This window comes from Eurosta solidaginis, chromosome 2 (genome assembly GCF_040869045.1).
Source record: "Eurosta solidaginis isolate ZX-2024a chromosome 2, ASM4086904v1, whole genome shotgun sequence".
Lineage (NCBI taxonomy): Eukaryota > Metazoa > Arthropoda > Insecta > Diptera > Tephritidae > Eurosta > Eurosta solidaginis.
This window is the reverse complement of record NC_090320.1, coordinates 75683329-75698511: the sequence shown is the minus strand read 5'-3', so window position 1 is coordinate 75698511 and position 15183 is coordinate 75683329. Positions and strand designations below refer to the sequence as shown.

At 38.3% G+C, this 15183-nt stretch overlaps 1 protein-coding gene across 1 annotated transcript in view; it reads right to left on the bottom strand.

The window, feature by feature from the left end:
• Nucleotides 1–5936: 5936 nt before the first annotated feature.
• The window catches only part of neb (nebbish), a 164398-nt gene continuing 155151 nt past the window's right edge, over nucleotides 5937–15183 (bottom strand). Inside the window, exons 4-5 of the mRNA XM_067765770.1 lie at nucleotides 8849–9205; nucleotides 5937–6885 (exon numbers count right to left, since the gene is read on the bottom strand). Of these exons, the coding sequence (XP_067621871.1) occupies nucleotides 6043–6885; nucleotides 8849–9205 (1200 nt within the window). The 3' untranslated portion in view covers nucleotides 5937–6042. The remainder of the gene's footprint in view (nucleotides 6886–8848; nucleotides 9206–15183) is intronic.

Sequence of the window (15183 nt, the reverse complement as noted above, 5' to 3'; positions counted from 1 at the left end):
AATTTTTCATAAGTGTTTTACGTATTTAACGGTTTTATTTTACTAAACGAATCAGATACTGGGCGTTTTTTTTTTTCAAAAGCTTAAATTAACTTGCTTAATTTGTTTTTGTTTTCCAATTGAACATTTTTTAAGCGGGCAGAAAAAGTTTTCAAGCTCTAGGAAAATACGCCTCTAAAATTTTAGTTAGCTGTTGCTCAATAAGAATCAGAATGGATTGCACACACTGCGGCTTTAAACACAAAAATATATAGAGATAAGAATAGTTTTAAACGTACAAATATGTGATATGCATAACAACAACAACATATGCATAATACATGCCTTCTTTCATAAGCTAAATTTTATTGCTCGCTTGCAAACGTAACAACAAATTAAGAAATATCCCACACATCATTTGGATGACTAAATTTCGAATTTTTCTCCATATCAATACAATTTAATCACTAATTTATCATACAGTTGAACAAAACGAATCAACAAATGTTATTCCTTTGGGTGATCAAAAGGTTACGTTTGGTTGAAAAATATATTTCTGATCACTTTTTTGGAATCATTTTTGAATAATTTTTCTGATTATAACAAATTCCGATCAAGTTTGCCATTGCCAACCTGCAGATCAAACCGCTCACTTTCACGCTATATAGCATTGTTTACTATATAGTATATTTGCTATATAGAGTGGAAGGCAGTCGAGGAATGAAGAACAGCAGGAAGAGCAGAGTTATTACATTGCATCAATTTACTCCAATCATTGTATCAATATTAAAGATAAGTGTAGAAAAAAAACAACGAATACTTGATTATAACATTTTCTCTTAATTACTGCAAATAAGGTGTCCTAAATGCTATTTATTCCAAAATTATCACAGTTTGTCTGTTTAAAAATTTAACTTGAATTTTCTTAAAGATTCTCGTAATATGGACGTTTATGACGTTTGTGTGTGAATGCTTACTTTGACCGTTCAGCTGTTAGTGGCTCGAGTAGTCTTCATACCGAAAGCGCCAGGAATCAGTCATCTGCACCCGAAAGACTAAAGGCCTATAGTTTGCCATTTTACTCAAAACCCTAGAGATATAAATAGATGTTTAGATATACTAAATCAAAAATGAATGAAGCATTATTCTCTTCAGCTCAACATATTTACACTAAAGGCAGGATAGTCGATACTGCATTGTAGGGTTATATTTATATTCAACTTTAAATGTACCTACTTTAAATAAATTGAATTTTTGTTCTTGTTAATTTTTTATATTTCAATTTTGAAAGGTTTGTTTCAAAAATTTTCATTCAAATATAAATTTTTAAAACGAATTGTTAGCATACATTTAGGAGTTAATATTAAAAGATATTTTATATAAAAATAAATGGTGGTATATTTATTGCATACTACATGCATTGCTTAGGGTGGCCATGAATATTGAGAAAGCCCTTGAATACCAGGAATATGCCCTAGCCATTTTTCTTTTAATTGTCGGAGCTTTCAACAATGTGTAGAAACGAGCAATCATGACAGAAGCAACTCCATTGAAGTTCTTCCGGCCTTAACAAATGAATCGGCTCCATGATAAGCTGCAGAAGGATTACGTTGCAAGGGGTCTATGCCAGGTAACAAATCTGTAAACAGAGGAACGCCGCAGGATGGAGTTTTATCACCAACACCTCGGACCCTGGTTATCAACCAACTACTTAGGCGGTTTGTCAAACTTACGGTATATGCAGAGGACGTTTCAGTCATCATAAGCGGCAGATGTCGAACAACAATCAGTTTTCTGATGGACCAGGCACTTAGGGATGGCGATGCCTGGGCATCTGTAGTCGGGTTAACCGCCCACGCGTAAAATCGATATAGTATTCTGCACTTCGAACTGAACTGAAATTTTCTCAGTTTGGTAACTTTGCTTTCCTGCGTTCCGTTTTCATTCCGTCCAACTTCGAAAGTCTCGATTTGACGTATCCTACACTTAGAGCGGAGTTCCGTTTTTCTCAGTTGCAAATTACTTGATGGAGATTGTTTTTATTTTCATTTTCGCGGGCTTTAAAACGTGGTTTTTTAAAAAATATGTAAGTAAAATATTCATTAATGTTTATAAAAAATATATTAAAATAAACTTTTTATTTTTTTGTGGTTTTGCAGGGCAACAAGCACAAAACCAGAGCTATATGAAAAATTGTTGGAAATGCTGTCAACAAAAAGAGACATTGCACAAGGTTTCTCAAAAAGGCCTAAAGAAGAAGTGCATTTGTTTTGGAAAGAGGTTGCATCGGCATTGAATGTACTTGGGCCCCAATCGAAAGAAGCGAATTTATGGAGAAAGGTAAGGTTAGCCTGAAAATAACATGTTTTCCTAATACTTGTAAGGATTCTTGCAGACGTGGGTTGATTGGAAGTGCTATGTAAAGAAGTGGTCCAACAAAAAGGAAAAGTTGAGCACTGGTGGTGGACAATGCCGCTTGAGGGATTCAGTCCCATTGAGGAGGGGGTCATTGAGCTGACGGGTTTAGAAACGTCAATATGTGTTCCATCAATATGTGTTCCATCTACGCACATTACTACACCTGAAAAGGCAGCCTTAGTATAAAACTCTTGCTTCGCTTTCAGTTTTTCCTCCTCACTGTTTTGAAATGTTATCCACTCTGGACAAATCCGTCGCTCCATAACATCCAGAAAATAGGGTAGTGACTTGGAAACGGTTGACTGACGCATCGCTACATTGTAATCTGTACCAATACCGTGCTGGCAGCTGCCTTCAGCAAAAAAAACCTCAAAGCAGCGATTACGCGGTTAATTGCTTTTAAGGAAGTCAAAGTCACCCTTATCGCGAAGTTCACGCGGAAAAGTGTTCGCCTTCACTTCTTTTGTTCGGGTGAACTTTTTCCGCCTATCGGCAATTTCGGGCAAACAAAAGTTCACTTGGAAACCGCTGATGCTCTATTGCGAATTGGCAGTGAACAAATAATTTACTTACAATTGTGTAAATTTTGTAACCCAGCATATATTTCCTTAAAATGCAACAAAAATATAAATAAAAAATTAATAAAATAATGTTTAGTATTACACTTAGGTTGGTATTGATTGAGCGTGAGGCGAATATATATGTATGTGAAAGCGATTCGGAGGCAATTAAGGGACAGTTCTAACCCCTTGGAGCTAAATATTTCACTGTAAGCTAAAAATTACTATTTTCAGCACTTTTGAATAACAAGTTAATTTTTTTCAATTAGCTTTCGCCAATATTACAGGATAAACATGCTGGCATTCTAATATTTGCTAGTTATTCTTACCAACTCGGTGCCACCATTGAAGCAAAAATTTGGAGTTCCACCAATTGTAAAGTTGAGTAAATGTCTTCTTTTTTTTCGTATAGGGAAAAAGCGTTGGAAAGGACCATGAAGTGGGTTGTGGTTGCTCCCCGAAGGTTTTGGGGGTGTTATCGATGTAATGGTCCTTTGCCGGATACAGATCCGGTACGCTCCGGTACCACAACACCATTAAGGTGCTAACCCAACCATTTCGGGAACGATTTATGTGGCCACATTAAACCTTCAGGGCTTTCCCTCCCTCCCCACCTCCAAGTTCCATGAGGAGCTTGGGGTCGCCAGAGCCTCGTCTGTTAGTGAAACAGGATTCGCCGCGGATAAGTGAGGTTGATAATTGGGTTTGGAGAAGCTATATATTGCGCTGGCAACCTGATGGGTTGCGCTACACAGCCCCTTGAATCTGGTATTTTAGTCGCCTCTTACGACAGGCATACCTACCGCGGGTATATTCTGACCCTCTAACCCGCTGGGGTACCATGAAGTGGGTCTTAGGTAATCTTGTTTCAGTGAGGTGATCAACATTTTGGAACCGTTGCTTTGTCCACAATGGATAACTTGGCCGACTGATACGCTGTGAAAAAATAGAATTTACATACTTAGCAATACAGGAATTTCACTTTTTTTCCGCTCAGCTTACGATTATGCATTATTTGTTGATTTATTTCTAATAATAGAAGTATAAGAGTATCAAATTTCAAAACAAAAAATTAATTACATTTTGTTTTCCTCTCGTTCGCCTGTAAAATATAAGTGAACAATTTTGGTTTCCCCGATGTTCATTTCGCCCGAACAAAGAGTTGCCGATAAGGTGAAATCTTTTTCGAACTTGAAAAATTTTTTCGCCACACTCTGCGATAGGGTGAACAACAATGTGAATATTTTCGGGTGAAAATAAAACTCGCGATAAGGGTGAGTATTTCTCGAAATTTCTGCATCAAATATATCCAAGACATACTTAAATGCGTCTTTATTTCACCTAAAGTTTTTTTTTTTATCTAAAAATATTTAACATGTATGAAGGTTTAGCACTTTCAGCACCAACTTACAATTCATCGCTCATCCTGAATGGATCATTGGTCCCTCAATCGCCGTCTTTCCACTCTCACGCCTACATTCGGGACGCACTGTCCTCCTCTTCAATCAAAATTGCAACGGCTGATGTTTCCATAATTTATTTATGTTAAATAACGAAATATTCACTAATTTATAAATTTTTCACAAATATTTTTTTTGTTTTGTTGTGTTCTAATTTCATCAATTTCTCACAAACAGCTGATTTCGTAAATTCTTCCTCTTCTTTCAATTCAAGCGGGACTCAGGATACCTACTTTCAGTTCAAGCGGAGCGGGGAACTGAGACGGACTTGTAATGCAGAAGAGGGGTGATTATTTACTAGGAAATAGCAGGTCCCTATTTGGATTAAGCCTAAGCTTGGAGGGGTAAGCCTACAAGAAAAATGCATCAGAAAATATTTAGGAATAATACTAGATAGTAAGTTGTCGTGGAAGCTCCATGTTTAAGAAAGAGCGAAGAAAGCCTCCGCAGCACTGTATACATCCATCGGGTATTTACGGCAATTGCCATACTTTACTAGGGTGTCCTTGTTTGGTGGATAGCCACACAAAAAAGTAAGTACACCAGCATTGCGTGCCATTCTACACATCCCGCCTACAGACCTAATGGCCAAAAATATCGCGTTAGCTGCAGCAACAAGGATTAAGGCCTTGGAGCACCTTGAATGTAGGCCGTATGGGGGTCACAACTAACTGGAGGGTTGGCGCTAGGATGCAGAAATGGCAGAACATACTATGCACGTGTATACCGTTAGTCCCAAAATTAAAGAAAGGCGTCGGATCTACTTAAGCCTCACAATGGGCATAACAACTGGACACTTTCTGACATCATATGCTTATAAGTTAGTCCTCGTCAGTAAGAGTAGATGTTGGAAGTGCGAGCTGCAGGAGGAAACAATTGAGCACGTTCTGTGCTCGTGCCCTGCGCTCGCCAGGTCAAGGCTCCAGCTACTAGGAGCGTTAAGAGTTGCCAGATCTCGAGTCGGCTATTAAGCTAGGTTCTAGAAAATTGTTGATGGCGGCCACCGTGGTGTGATAGTAGCGTGCTCCGCCTACCACACCGTATACCCTGGGTTCGCACCCCGGGCAAAGCAACATCAAAATTTTAGAAATAAGGTTTTTCAATTAGAAGAAAATTTTTCTAAGCGGGGTCGCCCCTCGGCAGTGTTTGGCAAACGCTCCGAGTGTATTTCTGCTATGAAAAGCTCTCAGTGAAAACTCATCTGCCTTGCAGATGCCGTTCGGAGTCGGCATAAAACATGTAGGTCCCGTCCGGCCAATTTGTAGGGAAAATTGGAAGAGAAGCTCGGCCTTAGATCTCTTCGGAGGTTATCGCGCCTTACATTTATTTATTTTTATTTTTCTAGAAAATTGTTAGTATTCGAGGACGGAGTTATTACAGTTGAACCTAACCTAACCTAAAGGTATCTGTTGCGAAATTCGAGCTAAAATTGTGCTGTAGATTTTTTTATTGAGCGAGGGTTATTGCAAAGTGCTTACGAATACAAGCAATGACCTTTGTTTCATTATACATACATATATACATATATATTTGTAATAATTGTCTTTATTTTTTTTTTTTCTAGAAAAAATTTACAATATTAATATACTTACTACATGCATACAAACATAAAATTTCTTTGATTTCTAATCTATTAAAAAGCGCACCGCTTTCTCCATTTTAGATGATACTAACTCGTTATCTTCAAGTAGTTCACGTCGTCTGAGATACGAACGCATTTCAGTTGTTATTTTCTCCAATTCTTTTAGCGATTCTCTTACACGTTCTTGTTGATCGTTTGAGTTGTTGTTGTTAGGTACGCTTTCTCTTTCGTTGCTAAAGCGATTACATAGTAATCGTAAATGGGACATTGAACACTCCATGTCACGTAAATGAGACAAAGCTAATGCATTAAAATCGGCTTTCGCATCGCATAATGGCACAAATGTTTGTGTAGTAAACTTTTCTGAGGTAGTTGGGGTTGGTACATAAACTGAGCCTGGGTTAATACAGTCGTCATAATTTAAAGCCTTTTTCATTTTAAATCTACCAGCTAGTGGCGATAGTGCAAAACCATTACTCCTTGCTAAGGGCGATGAGCTGATAGGTGATGGGGAAAGTGACAAAGAGTCAAATAATTGTAATTTTTTAAATGGCTTTTTTAGTAAAGCATCTTTAACAATGCTTAGATTTAGTGAAATGCGATTTGAACTAAGCGAATCATTTAATGTACTACATTCCTCATTTTCCGGTGATTCCCAATTCATATCCACGCAATTGAAAATATTATCACGATTTATATCATCATCGTTGCGCACCATATCAAGCCAGACACTGAGTCTTGCAATAGGCCATTCAGCTTTACGATGAAGTAGTCTGTCATGCAGCAACACGACTGTATGAAATATGCCGAATTCGTCAAGTACTTGCGAGTGTCGAAATTCCACATTCAAACCCAAGCTACGACAGCGTTGTGTTGCTTCCTTGACCTAAAAATATACGAATATAAATTAAATACATACATATAGGGGCGCGGTGCGGTGGTAGCATGCGCCGCCTACGACACCGAAGGTCCTGGGTTCAAGTCCCGGGAGAAGCAACATAGAAAATTTAGACATTTTTTTTTAATTAGAATAAAGTTTTTTTTTTAACGGGGTCACTCCTTGGCAGTGCTTTGGCAAACACTCCGAGTATTTTTCTGCCATGAATAGCTTTTCAGTGAAAATTCATCTGTAAGTGCCGTTATATCGAGGGCAATGTTGTGACATCATATATGACATATTTCGAAATGAAAACCTTTTTTTTAACAATTAATAATTTCGGATATGGAAAATTTGCAATTTACACAGGATAGCAGCCCCTGTACTAAAATCAGCACTACAAACAATTTTTTTTCAGTGGGCTTATGTCAATATCAAGGCAACCGCCGTGTTAAGCTGGTAGCTCGCTCCACCAACCCCACCGAAGATTCTGGATTTAATACTCAGACAAAGCAATATCAAAAATTTAGAAACAAGATTTTTCAAATAGAAAAGTTTTTCCAAGCGAGGTCGAACCTCGGCAGCGATTTGGCAAACTCTCCGAGTGTATTTCTGCCATTAAAACAGTGGTCGGCAAAAGTCAAAATACAAGTGTATTAGTGAGAGCGAGAGCATGAGCATCCCAGCAGTTACATCAAACAGTTTGGAAAATTAGATTTTTGACTTAGATATAGTTTAAAACATTCTCAAGTCCCTGTACTTATCAAATTGTACTCGATTCGAAGGGTAACCGATATTTTTACATGTAAATGGACATGAAACTTGGTTTTTCAAAGCGGCTTAACACGGAAAATATAGGCGGCGTAACCAGAGAAGTATACAATGTTTAAAAAATAAGTGGCTGTTTAAAATATAAAAACATAAAGTTACATTCAGATAGATTTTTTGACTATTTCGCTAAGTTACTTTAAGCATTCTATCGTAATTTTTTAAAGAAATGAGGTTTAACTTTTTCGATTTTTTTTTGGCTCAGAAAAAGAGTATGTTCAGCAAGAAATTGCTAAAAATTTTCTTAAAAACAAAAACACTCACATTGGTTAATTATGGAGAGGCCATCTTACCAGTTGCATTTCCCATCATAATATTTCTCACAGGGAATCTTAACATTTGTGCGACAGCCGTGCAGTGTTTATTTGTTGCTGTTCCGACAACAACTGAACGATAGAGAGTAATGCGGCAGTTACCCACCGACGTGTGCCGTACGTAAGGACGTTTGTCGTACGAAGCACGTTTGACCGAACTCTCAAGCCCGTAGGAATCAATGTGTACGTCTGTGTACATGTACATAAAATATTTGTGTGTGTATTGTTTACAGATAAGCACTGTTGCCATTGACCATTTTGTATGTATGTTTATGGAAACATCAACTTTTTCCAATTTAATTTTTGATATTGTAAAAGGCCGGAATACATATTAAATAAGTATAAATAGATTAAATATATATAATCAGCACTTTTACATAATTATTTCGAATTATTTCCACAATTTTTCAAACTTTAATTAGGCGTTTTTGCATAAAATTGCAAACGGTCAAAAATTAGCGCACAAAAGTTTACTAGGCAACTCTGTCTAGTGAGAGAGCGATCAGCTGACACGTTCTTACGGAAAAAATCAAAATTGTTTTGATTTCTACGTTCCGGGCTACGTACGTACGGGCGTTGCACGTCGGTGAGTTTTCGTTTACATTGCACACTCATAAGATAGGTCGTGTCAGCTGACACGTTTTTGGTACGTACGTTTGTGAGTAACTGCCGCATAAGAATATGTGTTACGCAAGTCTGGCTCAATTGAGCTATAGCACGCCGACCGCTGCATTAAAAGCTTTTCAGCGAAAATTCGTCTGCCTTGGAGATTACGTTTCGGAGTCGGCATAAAACATGTAAAAATTAAAAGGAGAAATATATATACATACCATAAGTTGTGTTTTATGTAGACTTTTTTCACTGGGATTTTGCATAATATTATTTATATCATCAAGTAAATTTGATTTAAATGTTGGCGTATGAGATGCGTTTACATCGGGTTTGTCTTTGCTATTTTGGGCCGCCTGAAATGCCTTTAGTTCCGCTTCAAGTATTTCTCTGTTACAAGTATATTTCAATTGTTCCAATTCCAGCTTTTGCATGCGCTCATTAAAATTGCGTTCATTCTCTGCTCTCTCATATTCAATGAGGGATAGTGCTACACGCTTTTCCTCTTCCAATTCTCGTCTAAGCTTATCTTCTTGTTTGCGCAATATTTCTTCGTGAGCCATTTGAAAATCTACAACCTGTTAAAAAATAAGAAGAAATATACGAATTACACCTCAGAGTTGTTAACGAATGCATTTCATTTGGAATCATTATTTCTTTGGTTGCAGCAAAAATTTAAGACATTATTCCTTTTTTTATTTCGGACTAATTATTATGATTAAAATAATTATTCACTTTTCCAAAAAAAAGGAAAAAAGACTGTATTCTAAAAGTGTTCCTACATGAATGGGAAAGTATGGAATGCATTCCGGGGTGATTGCAAAAACATTTTCTCTCTTAACTTATCGAAAACAATTAGATTTTTTCGGTAGCCACTATCGACTTGATCGGGGGTAGCTCCTATCTATGTTTTTCGACATCCTACTTAAGTCAACGGAAAATCGTTAATCGCAACCGAAAAAAATTGTTAGCGTGGTTTTTTTTTTCAACAACTTTCAATTAGAGAAATGTATTGTAATGAAATGAAATTCAAGACAATACTTCTTCTGACCGCGACTGATACTCTTGTACAAAATAAATATTATTTTAAGATTGAAAATAATTCTGTGATAATTAATACTTAACCCGATATTTTCTTCATTTATAAAGCCATTATGCTAAGACTTAAAACTGTATTTAAGTATCCTGAAAAAAGGCGCGAGGCAATGCCTACAAAGGCCGCTCGAATCTTATGAAAATCTTTGCATCGACTTCAAGACGGTTGAAGATGCTGTGATATTTATAACCATATTTCCTTTTCAGAATGTAATTGCCCTAGACAAGACTTACAAAATCAGTTGATTACCACACCCACTTTCTATATAAATGAAAAATACACATAGAGAACACACATTCAAATTCGAGTTCTACAGCATCTCTCGCTTTTTCCGATGTATTTGGCGATGAAAATATGTACATATTGTGTTCATAAAAGTGCATTTACACAGCGATTTCAGATATTACTTAATGGAGTGAGGACAATCGACTTCGCTGTTTCTCGAAATATTTTCATATCAAACTCAAGCTTAACCATTAGAAGATCCATAAAGGGCCAGTTAAATTTCCTTAACCCTAACGCCATAGTTGTAACCATACCCATATCCATAACCATCTCCATTGTGATCGATTAATGGTGCCATAATCTTAAACAGCTGACATTTTGATAAAAATGAGGAAAACGCAAAAAATTACAAACATATTCCACAAACAATAAGTATCTTAGTCAAAACGTATCCAAAAAATAAAATAAACAAAAAGTTAATAAATTCACCAACTCAAATATTTTTAGGTTATAGGTATGGCGAAAACCAAAAACCAATTGGTTGAATATGGTATGGTTACGGCTTTAGCGCTATGGTATGGCATCATTAATCGATTACATTGATTTCCATAAGGTTGGTTCGATCAGCTGTTTTATCTGGTTATGGATAAGTCACCGTTAATTGGCCCTTAAAGCTATAGACTGTCACCCGATCGAAAAATACGGCACGAAGTATAGGAAAAATTTAAGATGTTATCAAAAAGTCGGCAAAAGACAGACGGTTTCAAGCCCGGGTCGAATTTCTGTCAGAAGGAAAAGTGCGACCTGGTAACCAATGTTCAGAGAGTGCTCAGATTCTACAGGTTGATAAGCGATGTTGATATTGTTCCACCCGCTCTTCACAATAATTGCTAGTGAATCATTCCACGGTTGGTACGGGACGAATTGTACATATTTTTTTCATTTTTAGACCCTAACTAAAGAAAAACTATAACTTTTTCAGACAAAGTATTTAGTCCATGTATATTGTGTCTAAATAAAAATAGAAACCTGCACTTGAAATACTTGTACATCTGTGTGGAAAGTCGCACAAAAGCTTCCCTTTGTACGGGACACCAGCCTCTCATGTGAAACTTCCGCGAAACTATTAAAATTGAAAAAAAAAAGAACTTTGCTCAGCTGAGTATAAAAATTTGCATGTATGCATTTTAGATAAAGTCGGTCCATTAGCAAAATAGAAAAGCTGCAAAATACCGCCCCAAATTTTAAGTTTATGTTGCGTTAAGTTTGTGTGGTTAACGAAAGAAAGTTTTGTATTTATTTGATTATCTTATATATATTGTAACGAATGTTAGCAGCACTGAGCGATGCTATCGTCTCTAAGCCGATGATAAACAGTGACGTGAATTCACATCCATAGATCAATCACTATGTATCTACATAAACGAAACAATAATTGCGTCTACACATATGTACCATGTACGTATACGAGCAGCGGAGAGTCAATGCACAAACACGTGCATATATCTGAGATACTCCTGAAAGTATGCAATGAGAAAAACTATAAAATTGTGCAATTGTAGTTACAGCTGAGAAGTTTGAGAGCTGCTGGACTAGTAGATTCTGGAAGCGCCTAGACGATGCGAACGTTAAAATCCAAGAGTATAAAAGGCGGCAATTGTAGAGGCGCTGGAATTCAGTTTGATTTGAGTTGTCAAGCAGTTTCGACTAAGACGCTATCTAGCGAGCAAGAGCAGTATTATTTTGAATAGTAGAGTTTAATTTGAGCTATCAATCAGTTTGGTTATTAAGCAAGCTATTCGTTGCACAGTTTGAGTGTTATTGTGAAGTACTTTAATAAAGGCCATTTTGCATTATTACATATTGGAGTTATTTATTCAACAGTTTGATGATTGTTGTTGTTGTTGTTGTAGCGATTAGTTACTCCCCGAAGGCTTTGGGGAGTGTTATCGATGTGATGGTCCTTTGTCGGATACAGATCCGACACGCTCCGGTAACACAGCACCATTAAGGTGCTGGCCCGACCATCTCGGGAACGATTTATATGGCCACATTAAACCTTCAGGCCATCCCTTCCTCCCCACCTCCAAGTTCCATGACGAGCTTGGGGTCGCCAGAGCCTCGTCTGTTAGTGAAACGGGATTCGCCGCTCGAAGGTGAGGTTGACAATTGGGTTGGAGAAGCTATATATTGCGCTACACAACCCCTTGATGATTCGAACTTAGCAGAGGGTTGCATATAAAAGGATTGCAAGTAAATTCGTTACAATTGGCGTCAGCAGAGGAATTGTTGAATAAATTCCAGAGGACAACAAGGACATGGCAAAGTTCAGTGAATTGAAGATCCAGCAACTAAAGAAGGAGTTGGAGGGCCGTGGATTGAATACAAGCGGCGTTAAACTTGAACTCCAAGCACGACTACGAGAGGCAATGGAAGCAGAAGGAATTGATGTGGAAGAATATGACTTTCATCTTGATGGCGAGGAAATAACAAAAATGGAAGAAACACCGCAGACAATGGCGAACACAGACCTGAACATGATTTTGGCTGCAATATCTGCTCAAACATCGACAATGTCATCTCAACTAGAAGAACAGAAAACGTATATGTCATCTCAACTAGAAGAACAGAAAACGTATATGTCATCACAGATGGAATCCCAAGAGACACGAATAACATCGAAGATTGAAGCACAGGAAACACAAATTTCTTCACAACTGGAAGAACAGAAGACGTATATGGTATCCCAACTGGAATCGCAGGAAACCCGTATAACATCACAATTGGAAGAACAGAAGACATATTCGGCATCTCAACTGGAAGCGCAAGAGGCACGTATATCTGAAATGTCGGCACAAATTTCGGAACAGGTATCATCGCAGCTCTTTGTGAAACTGGAAGAGCAGGATGCAAAAATTTTACAACTCGAGGAAAAAATTGATGCCGAAATAGAAGCATTAAAAGGTCGTATGGAGCAGTTACAACTAAACCGCCCAGCTGTTTCAGCAAGCAATCCAAAGGTAAAAACACCATCATTCGACGGTTCTGTTCCTTTCCAGGTCTTCAAGCTACAATTTGAGAAGATCGCAGCAGTGAACAACTGGAATGCGGAAGATAAAGTTGCTGCACTGTTCGTGGCATTGAAATGACCTGCAGCGGAAATCTTACAGACGATTCCAGAGTACGAACGGAACAGCTATGAAGCATTGATGGCCGCTGTCGAGAGACGTTATGGAAGCGAGCATAGAAAACAGATATTCCAAATTGAGTTGCAAAACCGTCACCAAAGAGCGAATGAGACTTTGCAGGAGTTTGCCTCGGATGTTGAAAGGTTGGCACATTTGGCAAATGCGGACGCACCCGTGGAGTACACCGAGAGGGTAAAAATCCAGAGTTTCATAAATGGCATACGAGATGTGGAAACGAAGCGGGCTACATATGCGAATCCAAAACTAACATTCGCAGAAACGGTGTCACAAGCTCTGATTCAGGCAACAGCGTCGCTTCTGTGTAAGCCAGTTTTCAAAGCACGCCGTGTGGAAGTAGAAAGGCCAGAGTGGGTAGACACAATTTTGGAAGCACTGAAGGGATCTCAACAGAAGAATGCCGGGGTTATTAAATGTTTCAAGTGCGGAAACCCAGGTCACATTGCACGTCATTGCGATCTTGGTCCTAATAGTTCCAACAATGTGGGTGGCCGTAAACGCAAAGCTGGAGGAGATGAGCAAGAGCGAGTAAGAGGTAGAGATCGAGAGCTAGATCCAACTATTGAGTGCCCTATTATATCTGTGTTGAAAATCTAGCAGTCTTACCGTCAGAGGGAATGTGGATGGTAAAGAACATGTATTGACTGTAGATACGGGCGCATCTCATTCCTTGATTCGATCTGATTTGGTCTACAGGAGAGTAAAGTCGTTACCTGGAGCAAGGTTGCGTACGGTCACAGGCGAGTATAACCAAGTCCAGGGAGAAGTGATATGTGAAGTCCTAATTGGAAAGGTCACGGTTTTACACAAATTCGTTGTGGCGGAGATCGTTGATGAAGTCATATTGGAAGTGGACTTCTTGGTTGACCATGACATCAGGATCGATATGCGGAGAAAAATTATGCGCTATAAGAACCAGGACATACCACTTAACTTTAGTTTGGAAAAAGGGTTCAGCAGTAATCGGGTACTGGTGGAGAAGACTCGACAAAGGCCACGAAATTCAAAGGTAAAGGTTGATGGAACAAATGGGCCAAACAAATCAAAACCGAAGGTACCTGTGAGAGAAACACTGATATTGAAAAGCCCTAACGGACGTACTAAAACGAAGGAAAGGATTTCGCAGAAAGAATGCAAGGGTGGTTTCAAGCCAAGGCACACTACTGTTGTGAAGCGTCGGAACGATACTGATTATGCAAAGCAAATCCGTCCAGCACAAGCTCTACGAAGTAGTTCATTGCCCAAACAACAGAGTGTGAAGGAACGGCCCAGGGTAATGAGTAGTAAGATGAAACACTGGCATGACAAGAACTTTAATTCGGAAGGTTTCTTGGCGGGAGATTTGGTACTGTTAAACAACCCTCATCGGCGGAAAGGTGTTCCAGCCAAATTTTGGTGCAGTTGGGAAGGCCCGTACAAGGTTGTGAAGAAGATCAGTGATACCATCTACCGCATACAAAGCATTGAGAAACCACGGAGTAGAAGAGTGGTACATTTGGAGATGCAAGCGACGTTTAGATCGGGAGATTTGTCTGATCGGGACGATCAGACTTAGGTGGAGGGCAGTGTAACGAATGTTAGCAGCACTGAGCGATGCTATCGTCTCTAAGCCCGATGCTAAGCAGTGACGTGAATTCACATCCATAGATCAATCACTATGTATCTACATAAACGAAACAATAATTGCGTCTACACATATGTACCATGTACGGAGTTTAGTAATTCGAACTTAGCAGAGGGTTGCAAATAAAAGGATTGAAACTAAATTCGTTACAATATTATTTCTAATTGCTGTTTTTATGTAAGGGTCCCTTTTTCGCTCTTATTTGGAATCCAAATCTATAAATAAAGTTTGGTTGTAAAGATGGAGATTCGGGCTATTAGCGAGCTTCGGGCAATTTTGGTCGTAGTGCTTTTGTTTAGCTATATTTTATTAAAATAATTTGTTAAAAATAAACGAATGTGAGCCGACAAAGAAATCGATTTGTACTATGGCACTTTGTGAATATTTGCACTGCATTACCGACAG